This window comes from Papaver somniferum, chromosome 2 (genome assembly GCF_003573695.1).
Source record: "Papaver somniferum cultivar HN1 chromosome 2, ASM357369v1, whole genome shotgun sequence".
Lineage (NCBI taxonomy): Eukaryota > Viridiplantae > Streptophyta > Magnoliopsida > Ranunculales > Papaveraceae > Papaver > Papaver somniferum.
The window spans coordinates 76,575,929-76,591,617 of record NC_039359.1 but is presented as its reverse complement, the minus strand read 5'-3'; the positions used below and the strand labels follow the sequence as shown (position 1 = coordinate 76,591,617).

Genomic DNA, 15,689 nt, shown 5'->3' with positions numbered 1-15,689 from the left:
TTCTATGAACCTAAAATAAACCTTTTCAGACAGTCTTAATACAAATCTCATGAAAGAACTTCACCTAATCTTTGGCTATCCAACCTTTGTTAATGATCCTAATTCCTAACTATATAACCTTTACAAAAAGTTTGAATCATAGACTTAATATAGACTGAATCATTAAGGAGAAAAAAACGAAATGGAAAGAGATGTCGCAACAGAAAATTGTCAAGCTATACACACAGATTGGAGTCTTCAGTATGTTTCTGCCACTGGTAAGTGGATGCAGCACTGTTAACATATAATACAGACGCCCTGCTATGATACCCAGCAGATCAGGCACCAAAAATAACATCTGAAAATCATTCTTCTGATTGTATGTGACATCTTTTATATGAACGAAACCAAAATCTAAAGACACAAGTAACATGAAATAGGTATCTAATAACAGCAACAATTCCGAAGTAGAAACCTATAAGATCACCACTTAGAACATAACAAAGTTTCCCGACTAAAAGCATATACGAATAAGAAACCCTCCATCCAGTAATGGTAATTGTAAGTTCAATTGCAGCACCATAAAGAGTGATATTCGTCAGGCACACATATCATGCTATTCAAAAAAAATCTACTCTAAAGCAATTGAGTTTTGATTAAGCAAAGAAAACATCACAACAAAATACTAAAACTTAAAAACTGCAAGTAAAATGACTTGCACGCATAATCATATGTGACCTTAAAGAAGTGTAGATGGCAGGAGGATCTCCTCAGCAAGCTCGTCGTCTCAAATCTCACCAAAACAAAACCAGACACATCTCAAGCTTTTGTTGTTCTCTTGCTCTTCTTAACCTTCGCCTTCAATTCCCCACTCTCAGGCTTGTCAATTTTACTAGTTTTCTTCTTCCTCTTCTTGGATCCACTAGAAAGAGAGACATCATCCGCAACTTCATTCTCGACATCTCCATCATCCTGCTTCACGATTGCAACCTTCTTCACCTTAGAGGACTTGTTTGGTTTCTTCTCCTCATCAAAAACTTTCTCTTTTTTCGAACTTCCCATCTTCCTTTTCTTCTTACCCACCAATTTAGCATCCAATTCAGCATTTTCATTCTCCTCCTCATCGGATAAATTATCCAAAGCTTCACCAAGATCATCCTGCTTCACAATTGCCACCTTCTTCACCTTAGAGGACTTGTTTGGTTTCTTCTCCTCGTCAACAACTTTCTCTTTTTTCGAACTTCCTACCTTCTTTCTCTTCTTACCCACCAATTTAGCATCCAATTCAGCAATTTCATTCCCCTCCTCATCAGATAAATTATCCAAAGCTTCACCAATATCATCATCCATATACCTAACTTCATGAATTCTTCCCTTCTTAGACCCTTTATTCTTCGCAGGTGTAATCTTCTTCTCTTTCACCTCCTTTTCATCTCCACCTTCCTCCACCGATTCCTTCTCTTCCAATTCCTCAACCTTCTTCAAACCCTCAATTTTCAAACCCAAATCAGGAACAGCTTGATAAACAGGTAATGCTAAAGACTCAGACATTTTCAAATGAAATGAACGAACATTCGCCCATTTCTTAGGAACAATCTCTACAACACCATCAATCGCAGCGGCAACATTCTCAACAATTTCATCATTTTCCATAGAAACCCTAGCAATTTTAATAACACTACAAGTACCAGTTCTCAAATAGAATAGAGCTGAGCTACAAGCATTCTCAATCTGTTGTTTCCAATTCTTATGTGTCAATTCAATAGGAACAGGAATTTTCTTCTTCTTGAAAAATTGCTTACCTAATAGCTTTGGAAGCAATGGGATAACCCTTTTATCTGCAAAGAAAAAATCATAAGAATCACAAAGCTTTCGTTTCGCTTCGAAAGGTCGATAATCAGTCTTGAGCTTCGAAAGCTTGAGGACTTTAGAGATTGGTATATTTTCCTCTGCGATTTTCTTCTTAGCAGCTTCAGATGTGAGAGTTGATTTAGAACGGTCATCAATGATTAAACAATGTTCTTCAGTAGAATCAGATGGGTGAAGTGAATGAGATAATAGGATTTTGTATGGATTTGTTCGGCCATTAGATGGGATTTTCTTTAGGGTTAGTACAAGATATAAGAACTCCTCTTGTTCTATGAGTTGTGGTGTTTCATCTTTTGATCTTGTTTTGTTCCATTTTTTTAGAGCTTCTACTGCTCTTCCAATGGTTTCAGGAGCAACCCTTGATGGATTGAGTGGTTTAGGAGGGATTTCTGGTTCGGAGGAAGAAAGGGTTGTTGTAGAAGAGGACATTTTTTGAGAGAGAGGCGGAGGAGGCTCTGTGAAGAAGAAGAAGAAGAAGAAGAAATAAGTGTTTCTGACCTAAAACCCTAGAAAAATCTCCTTTTTAAGTTGGGGGTATTTTCTTAAGTTAGTGGGCTCAAACTTAAGAAAATTAACGTTTCAGGGGGTGTAAGAAAAATGGCGAATTTTGTGAGGTTACCCTATTAACTAGATGAATTTGTTCTAAACCCTTGCTCAATATACTACCTTCGTTTCAGAAAAAATGATACTTTCAGTTTTGTCAAAAGTTAGAGGGCCATGGGCCACTTCTCCACAATCACTTTCATGAAACGGATGGAGTATTAGATTTTTTAGCACTATATAATGGCTGAATTTAAAAGTACATGGCAAAATTCATAGATGTTAAAAAAAATTCTTGAACTCTTTGAAGATTTGGGAGATATAATGTAACAACTGAACAAGCTTTGGTGAGCTAGTTAGTAGTAGTAGTAATACCAAGAGAGGGTTTCAAGAGTTTAACAACAAAAAAATCATCTAGTATTAGTTTCTGATTTCAGCAACCCCATCTCCAAGAAAGCAGTTCCTATCATTTTTCGTCATGGTTTTTCTTCTTCCATTGTCTTAGCGAGAAAACATTGAGATAGCTAAAGACATTCTGATAATGGAGAATTGAAGGATGGTGCATTTAATCGGTGAGCCGATGACTTCTTCCTCTGAAAACTGTACCAGCTGTTCTTTCACGTGGCTGAGTAGGTTGGCCGGTATTGCCATATGCTTGATGACCGATGCTCCATCGTCTCACGATATTGTGCCTATCATTTACAAGTTAAGGATAATGCAGAGAAAAGGGAAGATATGCAGTATATAAAGAATTTACTTAACGAACAATGCTGAAAAAAATCATAAATGGAAAGCAACAGATTGATATTGCATTATTGCGGGAGAAAGCAGCAAGACTCTAAGCTTTTACTTTTACCCCTTTCTTGAACCTAAAATTAACCTTGTCAGAGACACTGTCACAGCATATGTGCTACAAAAGTACTTCACCTATTCATTGAATACCTGAACTTGGTTAATGATCCTACCTGTATAACCTCGAAGAAAATCTAGAATCATGTTATTTCATTTTGCATTTACATTGGGTAACCCATAAAACCTTTACTGATCAAACAATGCATAAAAAGATCATCAATGGAAAACAACAGATTGGTATTACAGGAGAAAGCAGCACTGCACCTAAAATGCAGATTGATATTGCAGGAGAAACCTTTACTGACTCTTAACCTTCACTTCTACCCCTTTCTCTGAACCTAAAATTAGCCTTATCAGCCGCACTATCACAAGTTTCATGAAAGAATTTCACCTAATTCTTGGCTACCTAACCTCGGTTCATGATCCTAACAATATAACCTTTAAGAAAGAGAATCATAGGCTTAATTTTGCATATAGGTTGGATAACACAGGAGAAAAAAATGACGTGGAACCGATGTGGAAACATAAACTTGTCAAAGGATACACCCAGTTTGGAGTCTTCAGATAGTTTTTGCCGCTGGCAAGTGGATGCAGAACTGTTAAGAAATAATACACATGCCCTGCTATGATACCCAGCAGATCGGGCATGAGCGGCGCACCAAAGATAACATCCATACCGAGCATTGCCCACGGAAGATAAAATGCCTGAAAAGACGGTCAAAATAAGTAAACATGCAACATCAGCGTATGATGTACTTCATAGCAACCTAGTTGTCATTTTTTACTTTTCCTTACTTGTAATTGTTATCTAACTAATCTATATGCATATGACGAAAATATTAAATGAGGCAGATCAAGCTTACCTTGAGAGTCACAAGACCGTAGAGACTGATTTGAGCATTTGGAAATTCTCTGCTCCACACATATAGAAGCATGTATACCAGAGAAATTCCAAGGAAAGGATTCCAGAACGGTGGAATGAGGGATAATACCTAACAATCAAGAAAAAGTAAGTGGATAAAATTACTTTGGTAAGAGAGAATGAAAACGGGTGTTCGAAGATAAGGTAAATGGTAAAAATACGAAATACAAAGGTGGAGACACAACACATACCAGTAATGACAAGGAACCGAATATCATCATCCAAAGAAAATCTGCAGTACGCCGTGCATATGGACCTTGCTCTAGCTGGACCCCATATCTTGCTCTACAGAATTACAATTTACAATGGCAGTCCATCAGTATTATAGATTCACCAATACTTGACTTCCTTTGTAACTAAGGTAGCTATCCTTAATAGAGGAAAGACATAGTATTTGCATTTAAAGACATAAGAATCTGATGGTGGAAACGTATTAACTTACATCATTAAGAGACGAATCCCAAAATTAATCGAAAAATGCCCAAGATAAAAGAAATTTGTCACCAGTCTCCACACCTGTGGTCAAATATAACAAAATTTGTAAGGGTAGATGAACAACATGAACATATATAAAAGGGAAAAGCAGATCGTAAAGATTGACTTTTGGGTTGAGAAGAACTATGAGCACTAAGGTAACTAAAAGCATGTATGCTCGCCATTTGAAATTAACCGAAGCACTCAGCTATTACTTAGTCATTTAACCACATGAAAGTGATGGAGATTCTCAGATGTTGGAAAAAATGGGGATGGATGCCCATATACCACCATGTATCAGTCTTATGACATTAGTACTAAGAGCTTACTTCAGTAAATGTCTGGAAAATTGAGAAGAGACAACAATTGTACCTGAAGCCGCCAAACTTCTGGATAAAACAGTGCAATAAATGCAGGGCTAAGCAGTCCCAACTGAGATAAAGTAGTAGCCGCCAAACAGATGGTCCCATAAGCTTTGGTTATAGGTGGGAGTGAATTATAGTATCTGAAAAAGCAAAACATACATGGCAAGAAGGTGTCAGCAAAGCACGCATAACATAAAGGGATTCACTATTTTCCAACCCAACAATAATATGCATCATCACCACGACTTCAATAAGTTTCCCTTATAAATATTTCTTTTGTAACAAGGATAACAATGACAGTCAAATCAAACATAAAAGTTCACTACATTAACATGGTACTTAGATGAGAGCCAAGAAACCTCTGTATGGGTTTCCATGCAGTTGTTCGTCAGCAGAGGATCTATGTTTATAAGTACAAAAACAATAACCTCAGGGAGCAAAGCATTGCACATAAAGTGCTCCATAAATTCCCCCAATCGGAAACGATGTGCAGCATATCAATGAGATAAACCATCTAAAACTAGTCGGCTTGAGTTGGGCATGAAGCCTCCCTCCCAAAAATCGGCCACCAGATTGAATTTACTCCATGACAGCTCCATCACCATCAATAACAATTTAGAGTCAGATTTTAAATATACTAGTTGCAAGGTGGCTTCATCTCCTCTAACGAAGGTGTATACTGGATTTCCTATTGTTGACATAACCAAAGGATATAGAATGATAAACCCACATACTGATATTTTTCAAAAATCATTGTTGACATACCAATCCTCCACAAAAACTCATTACATACGAGCCCCAGAGAACAAATTCAGTTTTTAATCATACTCCATACTTTCAAACACTGTTCCATTGTTGATCATCAACAGCAATCTATACCTGATTTCATAAACTCAACTAAAACTAGGGTTTCAAATTTCGCAACCACAAATACTTATAATCAACCTAAGCATTGTCGTTCAAACCCACAACTGGATTTGCTAACTGAATACATAACCTCTGTCAATCGACACTATCACCTTGTTGTAACTATGTTCTTAGGGCAATCAAAAGCTTTAAAATTATAAACCAAAAAAAAAAAAGAAAAAGAAACAAACCCTTAATTCCTGATCATCAGAACATCAGATTAAAACCCTAATTATGAAATAGAAGCTTACTCTGCTGGAGAAGACATTCTCTGTGATCTGATTGAAGTCAGACTCCTCACTATGTCCAACAAGACCTCCTCCTTCTTCTTCTTTGCTCTTCAAAGTTGTTTGAGAGAAAAACCCCAGAAAGAAATGTGAATTAGCACGAGAAATTTGCCTTATATTTTTGTTATTTTTTGATTTCAGATAATAAGTACAAGTCTTTTGTTGGTATGATTAAGCAACCGAGAAGTTTCGCGTTCGAATCTGAGTAACAAAAAAACAAAAGGTTTAGTTTATTGTTTTTTCATATAATTATTTTCTTGCGGGGAAATTATGTTGGCCGCTAGATGGAGTTTTATTTGCTGTTCTGCATGATCCTGGCTGTTTATGTTCAATTTATGATGCGTATAATGCTTCAAGAATACAATTATTTATTTATTTTACTTTTTTTGTGCTATTTTGATATGTTGTAGTAGGTTGTGCAACTTTGGACGTACGTACGACATCAGGCCTCTGGCACGGCATTTTCATGGGTTGGATTTAGGTGTGAGCATTTTATCCGTAATCCGCGGAATTAATCGGGACCAACCGTTTTTTTGCGGATGGATGTCCGGACCGTTCGTTAATGGATTGGATACGGATGTAATTTTTGAAATCCAACAGATTACGGATCGGGCCCGGATACAATCTTGAAAATCCGTTGGATATCAATATCCGTTAAATTAAAGGCATTTATATAGTTCTAGAAAATACCTATGAATCATTTAGCAATTTTTAAGGTGTTTGATTGGGATTTGTACATGGCATTTTTATATTTGTATATATATATACATATAAGATACGTATATTTTATAAGGAGTTACTTGTATTAGCTTTATTTTCTTTACTATAAATTTTAACTAGAACAAATCTATTGGATTATCCGCATCCAATCCGTCCATCCGTGCATCCATTGAATCTGGATTGGATGTGAATGCCAAATTTAGAATCCGTAATGCATTGGATTGGATGCGGATGAGGTGAAAACCGGTCTATACCGGTCCATGCTCACTCCAAGTCGGATTAGCGTTTGGAACAAATCGGTAAAAGCCCATCCAATAGGGATCTCTTTCCCTCCCTTGTTTAATACTACTATTTCAGAGCATACTTGAAATTGCCACTTTGAAAAAAAGAAGACATTCACCAAGTTCGCGAATGTAGTGTAATATCACAATACCAAATCAGTTTGTGAAATGTTATAATAATTTGTAAACTCAAAGTTGTTTCGTAACTCAGGAACTTTTGGATTCTGGTAAGTTTGTGAATATCAAAACAGAAGGTGTACAGTTCAAATTAGTTAGTTCGTATACCTTTGAATCAAGTAGTATGCAGTATTATCTTAAAATTGACTAGTTTGTAAATCGAGCAAAACAATTCGTGTATGCGAGTTAATTGAGATTTAAAAATCAAGTCTTTATATTTATAATTTCAAGTTCGTAAAATGGTAAAACAGTTCGTGAACTTTTAGGATCTAACTTGACGCGTGAACTTTTAAGAACTAACTTGATTACTCCTTATAGCTTGGATTCTTCTTTGCGATGTTTATCATTATATTAAAGTCATCCAACTTGTCTCAGTAGATAGAATGGTAGATAATATTAATAAATATGATAGTCCGTTTTCATATACCTTTGTTGTCTCCATGTTTCTCAAGAAACAACTCAATAACCTTCTTCAAAATATCAGTTGAAACATCTTGATCAGTTACCTAATCTATCAACTGATATTTTGAAAACAGATATTGAGTCATTTTTTAAGAAACATTGAGATGAAAACTGATAATAAAGAATGGTTTCAACTATTTACCACCCATAGTTTTCTTATTTACCGCCTACCTCACAATTTTAAGGTAATATTAGTTTTTAATTTGGTTTTTTCCTATTTATCACAAGTCAAATTAAACTTGACTATAACAATTACAATCTTTATCCCATATTCTTCTTCATTAATCTATCTTCTTCTTAAACAAAACATCAAAACCAAAAACTACTAACCCTAGTTAAGATCTTGTGTAATTATAATAATACACCAAAAACTCGTTATTCTTTATGTTTTATCATTTAATTTTTTGATAAATAGCTAAGGAGGATTCATTATTGAAAATTTAGGGCAAAAGAAAAAAATCTTGTTTTTCTTTGGTGGCATCTTAAACAAGATAAGAAAAATAAAAATGAAAAAAATGGTTATTTGGCTTAACTTAATATAAAAATCTCTTTATTTTTAATTTATTCCTGTGAAAGCATGATTCGAGAATAGGAAGGCTTTTAGATCAACTGTAAATAAGTGCTTGGAATATGGATCCTTAACAAGAAATCAAGACAAACTAATATGTATTCCAATTTGGACGAACAAGTTGGGAACCTTTTTCACTTGGAGAAGCCAGAGAAGTCCTACGATTGGAAATGTTCGAAAAGAAAAGTTGGTGTTAGGTAGAAGATCAACTTAAAACGTTAAAACACCTTTTTCCGTTTCATGACTTGAGTCAAAAAATCTGGCAATATCATCTAGATGGAGCTCTAAGCATCCATTGATTTCCAATTAAAATTATTGCTTTTTTTTTCGATCGCACTCAAAAATTGTTTACACCATAAGGTGGTGGCGGGTTGGTGGTGATGGAGTAGGACTATAAAGGAGGCGTTGTCCAGGCTTGTAGAAATGTAGATAGTCTGGATTTTGGAACTAGGTTATTTAAATGTTTACTTGTTGGGTGGCGTGGGATAATTAGTGTAGATAAAAAGTCAATGAGCAGTATTCGGGAATATAAAAAGATTTATGGGCGGTAAATAGGATAATTAAGGTTGGGAATTAAGGTGGGTAGTAAATAGAAAAACATAGATGATAAATAGGTAGAACCATAACGAGTTGATTTAGTGGAATTACAAATTTTATTAAGGATATAAAGGATGACTGGATAATTGCTGTCATTGATTACTTGGAAACTAATAAATTGTTGGATATAACTAACTGAATCGCTAGTTTTTATGTTATTGTATGTCAGTCACTTGATGACATTCAAAAGTTTTTTAATATCGAAAATGATTAAAATATTAAAGAAAGAAGAATATGAAGAAGAATCAAGAGTAATTGATTAGGATGTCTGGGTTAGGCCAATTATACTTGAGACTACTTTTTTGTTATGGAATTTTATTTACAAATTGTTACGTTTATGTTTATGGGATGGGATTGAGATTTGAGATGTCAGTTTTGTCAGTTTATGAACTGTTAATGTATACCTTTAAGAAGGGAAAACGATCATTCTCTAAATTCAAAATATCATTTTCTTAAATTATAAAATCAACAACACCTTTTATTAATTATGACCATCATCATCATTATAATGTTATGCATATCAATTGTTTATCTTTTCATATCATTATCATCATCACGCATCATCAGTTTTCTTCCTGACAAATGATTTTAGATGTAAATTTCACCCCACAATTGATAAATGATTTTTTGTATTCAAAAGATACCGAGGAACAATAACAAATACACGAGACTTTAAGTTCATTTTTTACTCAATGTCTTCTGATACTGATTTCATACTTTCAAAAACAGTTATATTTCTTGATAATATGCATGAATCAGCAATTTGAAAGCTTAATTTGTATGATCTGAAATCTTCCACTTGGTCATCTACCATTAACGACACTTGAATTTTTTTTAACTTATCCAAACTATTAGCCACTTTTTACATAATATGTCTTTTTTCTTAATATTCAACTTTAATCATCTCTTTACAGGCTTAGTAAGAACCAAAATTTCATATTTGTCACATTCATTACCAACTTTAGTTTTTAAAGTTGTTACAAATTGACTCGTTGTTATTTTTCTTAGGAAATGAAATGTTAAATTTGGTTTGGCTCTCATATTCGGCATATTTTTTTGGCTAGTTAAAAGCTTCGTAAGAAGTACTTCAAAACTATAAACATCACTCTTCTTTGTAAATGACCATAATATTACTATCTTGGATCTAGGTAACCCAGTATTCCTTGCACTTTCGTTGTTAAGTGTGTTAAGTCTACTAGAAAGGATTTAACTATTCCAAAATTAGACACTTTAAACTTCAGAATTTTCATATACCAGTATTTTGTCAGGTTTAATATCTCCATGAAAGATCCATATAGAAGCTTCGGAGTGTAAATATGCTAGTGCACTATCAATCCCCGACGCAATTATTATCCGATCTTTCCACGATATGGAAAATACATGACGATCCTCACCTTGAAGATGGGATGGGAGATTCTGTTAGAGACAAATTCACAAACCAATAGAGGGACTTCGGTTTCTAAAATACAACCTAGTAGTTTAGTTATATGTCTTGGTTTACATCTAAAAGAATCACAACATCATTAATGAACTGATCAACTTGGTTTCCGTCTACAAGTTTAAACTTCTTATAGCTATTATTCTACCATTTGATAACATAGCCTTATAACCCTTAGCCTCCTTTACCAATGACACTATTTTGATTAAACTTATCAGTTGCCTTTTTCAAGTATTCTTTAAGAAAGATACTGGATGCATTTTCAAATTTTCCATCATTTAAGTAGATCATTTGCTCTAGTAACAATCCACACCATTTCTCTTTAAATACCTTTGCTTCGGTATACTTTGGTTTTTTTTTCTCAAGTCGATGACACGACCAAGATACTAAAATTATCAAAATTATTATATGGATATCAATTCCAACATTTGTAGGGATCAGTAATAAATCTAATTTATGAAGCTAACAATGCATAAAAGATCTTAGAATATTAATTTCGCTTAGCTCTTAAAAATAAAAATAAAAATTATGTAGTCATACCTAATGATGCCACCCAAGCTAAAAGAACTTCTTTCTTGTGACGTAGCCGCCTTGATTTTTACCATCACTGACTAGGAGGACAAGTGCAAAAATAACTTGTTTATGTATTAAAGCAAGTGGTTCCTTCCCAGCGTAAAGTATTTTCCTTTTATCGTCAATATATGTTTAGCCATATTCATCACTTTACAATTCTAGCTTACCTTCTCAACAAAATAAAATATAATATAAAATAAAATTAAAATATATTCATAACACAAAACCTCCCCAGGTTCAATAATTCATTCTTGGTCTTAAAAAAAAGAAAGAAAAAAAACGGGAGAGTTATCTAAAATTCAAGGAAATTAATGAACCAACATAAAAGCTAGTGCTCGTATGTATCTTGACACCCAAAATAAGGATTTTCTGTAACCAGGACCATTGAAAAATTCGTTATAATTAGTATTACCGCAAAATGCATACAAAGTAAGATTCATTTTTGCTTCACTGCATGTTACATTCTCAGTTACCCAATCCAACATCATAAGTACAGTCCTTCCCTTCGGATTATACTTGCGGTGGATATCCCTGGTAAACTCCTTATCAATAAAATAGCCTGATTGCAAGGAATTTCGGTGCAAGTCTTATTAATCGTATTTATACTCCCAACTTGAATTAGAAAAAACTTGAGCCCTGTAAATATGTTTGGAAACAACCGTTACCACCAAAATAGAACATCAACATAAATACCACAGAATAAGTAAAAGTACAAAATGATGAATAGCCGCTACTTACATAATTTTTTGTGCTTTTTCAGAGGAATATAGCTTACAAAATTACAACCAACCGCCAATAACTTACTGCGCTTACTTGAGAAGGTGGAGGGTGAATCTTTTGATGAAACGGTCCATTCACTTTTTCCACTTGTTTTATTGTAACAGTATGGTTGAGACCACCCCATGAATCGAATATAGTTCATTGTGAGTAATTATGCTTAAATATTCTTGTGTTAGGGGCTTAAGTTTACAAATGGTTATGTTTTTGTTTATTAGATGGGATTGAAATTAGAGATGCAAATTTTGTTAGTCTATGGAGTTCTAATGGAGACCTCCAATAGAATTATTCTTAAGGGAAAAAAATCTTCCTATGATTCAAAATATCATTTTCTTAATGATCATCATATTATCATCATTAAAAAATCAACAACAACATTTTTGATTGTTTGTGACCATCATTATCACAATTATATTATGAAAATCAATTATTTGCCTTTTCATCATTATCATCATAATATCATCAGTATATTTTTCCAGACAAATGGTATTGAATATAAATTTCACCCACCAAAGAGTATATTCTTTATTGATAACAAATTTGCATATTTATAAGATATTGAGGAACAATAACAAATACACGAGATTATAAGTTCACTAGTTACTAAATATCTATATGTTACTGGATTTCATATATACTTCCAAAATTTGTTATTTTTATGCACTAATCAGCAGTTCCAAATCTTAATTTGTATGATCTCAAATCTTATGCTTGTTAAATATATCGACAAATGATAATCTTGATCTGCTAGGAATTCCTCTTGTTCATCGACCATCGAAGGCTCTTGAAAAAATTTCAAATCGTACGAACTATTAGCCACTTTTTTCATATTCCTTTTTTTAATACTTTAAACATCTCTTTACAAGCTTAGCAAGAACCAAAATCTCATATTTGTCACCTTCATTACCAACTTTGGTTTCTAAAATTATAAACAATTGACTCTACTTCGTTGTTGTTAGGATATGAAATGCTAAATTTGGTTCAGTTATTATTTAGATGCTTTTTTTGGCCAGTTAAGAGCTCCACAAGAAGGGCTCCAAAACTATAAACATCACTCTTCTTTGTAAAATGACCTGAATAATAACATTCCGCGTCTAAGTAACCTAGTGTTCCTCGCACCTTTGTTGTTATCTGTATTTTGTCTACCGAAAGGGATATCAACGACCCATAATCAGAAACTTTAGACTTGAAATTTTCATATAGGAGCACGCTATATATCATGTTTAATATCTCTATGAAAAATCAGTATAGAAGTTTCACAATGTAAATATGATAGTGTTCCTGCAATCTTCGACGCAATTGTTAACCAATGTTTCCATTATTTTAAGATTCATAGACACCCTTATCTTGAAGATGGGATGAGAGTGTCACATTAGAGATATACTCATAAACCAACAACGAGACTTCGCTTTCTAAATAACAACCTAGCAGTTTTAACTTTATGTCTATGTTTTATATATAAAAGAATGACATATGCATTAATGAATTGATCAACTTGGTTTTTGTCCAAGAGGTTATACTTCTTGATAATTACTATTCTACCATTTGATAATGTTTCCTCATAGTACACGCTGCAAAACCTCCTTTAACAACGATACGACTTAATTTGGTCTGTTGCACCCTTTTAAAATCTTCTTTAAGAAAGATAATAGATGCATTTTTTTAGTTTACCATAATTTATGGAGATATTTTTTTAAGTAATAATCCACCATTTCTCGTAAAATGCCTTTGCTTCAAATCATACAACTTTCAGTTAGTATCCCATAAGGAGAACAATTATCTAGCCATACTTGATGATGTCGCCCTTCATAGGAACTTTCTGCCTGTAATGTAGGTAGTTTCCTAGATTTTACCACCACCGAGATAACTAGGAGGACACGTGCAAAAATAACCTCCTTTTTTATTAAAGCAAGTAGTTCCTTCTCAGTATAAAACACTTTCCTTGTATTCGTTTATATCAATTTAGCAGTTTCAAAACATCATTTGTATGATCTCAAGTCTTCCACTTGTCAAGTATATCATCTCGTGAAAAGCTTTTTCTGCTAACTAGGACTTCTCTTGATCATCGACCATAGAAGGCTCTTGAAAAAATTTCTACCCATTTACATTACAAGCCACTTTCATAATCAGTTTTTTCTATTAATATTCAACTTTAAGCATATCTTTACAAACTTAGCAATAACATTATCGTTATTTTTCCCTTTTAAAATAACCTACGTTTAAAAAAAAATACTCATAACCTGCAACGAAACATTTATAAACCTTGTTGTTTCAACATACTCTGGTAAAAAATTTAATCAAAAAATTTCCTTACCACAACAATCTTATTTATCAAATCACTTTCACCCAACAAATAAACCAAAAACTTTTTTACTTTTTTTTTCCTGCTTACTTTCTCCCAATTCAACTATGTGCCTCTGATACGTACCATATGTAGGTTCCGAAACAAAGAACATGTGGAATATGCCATGTTTCGCAGAAGAAAAAAAAAACAATATACTTTCTTTTGAACTCGGTTATACTTTTATGTGATAAATAAAATCCATAAATATATAGGCATTACAAAAACCTAAAACACTTTAAACAGATAACCACAACCACCCATACATTCATGGTCTATAGGAACCACTTCCCACATCTAAAATACATAAAAATACAAATTTTTAAATAATAGAATTAATCCCGTATAAGTTTAAAGACCAAATCAATTAAAATGATTAAAACAAAATATGCTAATAGTAAAAACACGTGACGACACGTTCAAACTTCAATAAGAATCTGTTGCATTTGGGTATTTGAAAAGTAAACCATAAATATATGTTTGATCCCATGTTTCAGTGGCTCCGTGAATACGACGGATCATTTGCATGTGGCTTAATGTTGTAAAAATTATGTTGAATTATTAAGATTTAGTTATTGTGCCAAACCTTGATATAACCCTAGATCAAAAACAGTTATATTTCTTGATAATATGCGTGAATCAGCTGTTTGAAAGCTTGATTTATATGATCTGAAATCTTCCGCTTGGTCATCTACCATTGAGGGCTCTTGAAAAATTTTCAACTTATCCAAACTATTAGCCACTTTGCACATAATATGTCTTTTCTTAATATTCGACTTTAATCATCTCTTTACAAGCTTGGCAAGAACCAACGTTTCATATTTGTCGCATTCATTATCAAATTTAGTTTTTAAAGTTGTTACTAATTGACTCGTTTTTATTTTTGTTAGGAAATGAAATGTTAAATTTGGTTCAGTTTTCATATTTGGCATATCTTTGGCCAGTTAAAAGCTTTGTAAGAAGTACTCCAAAACTATAAACATCACTCTTCTTTGTAAATGACCATAATATTAGTATTTTGGATCTAGGTAACCCATTATTCTTCGCACTTTTGTCGTTAAGTGTGTTAAGTCTACTGGAAAGGATTTAACTATTCCAAAATCGGACATTTTAAACTTCAAAATTCTCATATATGAGTATGTTGTCAGGTTTAATATCTCCATGAAAGATCCATATAGAATTTTTGGATTGTAAATATGCTAGTGCTTCGGAAATCCCGGACGAAATTGCTAGACGATCTTTCCATGATATTGAAGATTCGTGACCGTCCTCACCGTGAAGATGGGATGAGAGATTCTGTTAGAGACAAATTCACAAACCAATAGTGGGACTTCGGTTTTTAAACAACAAACTAGTAGTTTAATTATATGTCTATGGTTTACATATATAAAATAATGACAACTTCATTAATGAACTGATCAACTTGGTTTCCGTCCACGAGTTTAAATTCTTGATAGCTATTATTCTACCATTTGATAACATACCCTTATCGAAGCCTCATTTACCAATGGTACGATTTTGGTTAAACTTATCAGTTGCTTTTTCTAAATATATTCTTTAA

At 33.4% G+C, this 15,689-nt stretch overlaps 2 protein-coding genes across 2 annotated transcripts; both read right to left on the bottom strand.

Annotated features, from left to right (window-relative positions):
• Positions 1-528: 528 nt before the first annotated feature.
• Positions 529-2,327, bottom strand: LOC113348091 (putative ribosome biogenesis protein C8F11.04). Its single transcript, XM_026591790.1, has one exon. It carries the CDS (start codon positions 2,275-2,277, stop codon positions 799-801), a length of 1,479 nt encoding a protein of 492 aa, XP_026447575.1. The 5' UTR covers positions 2,278-2,327; the 3' UTR covers positions 529-798.
• A 341-nt stretch (positions 2,328-2,668) lies between these two features.
• Positions 2,669-6,356, bottom strand: LOC113348092 (derlin-1-like). Its single transcript, XM_026591791.1, has 7 exons — positions 6,159-6,356; positions 5,009-5,141; positions 4,605-4,678; positions 4,354-4,447; positions 4,104-4,232; positions 3,785-3,945; positions 2,669-3,080 (listed from the first exon to the last, which is right to left on the bottom strand). Exons 1-7 carry the CDS (start codon positions 6,173-6,175, stop codon positions 2,954-2,956), a joined length of 735 nt encoding a protein of 244 aa, XP_026447576.1. The 5' UTR covers positions 6,176-6,356; the 3' UTR covers positions 2,669-2,953.
• Between the last annotated feature and the right edge of the window lie 9,333 nt (positions 6,357-15,689).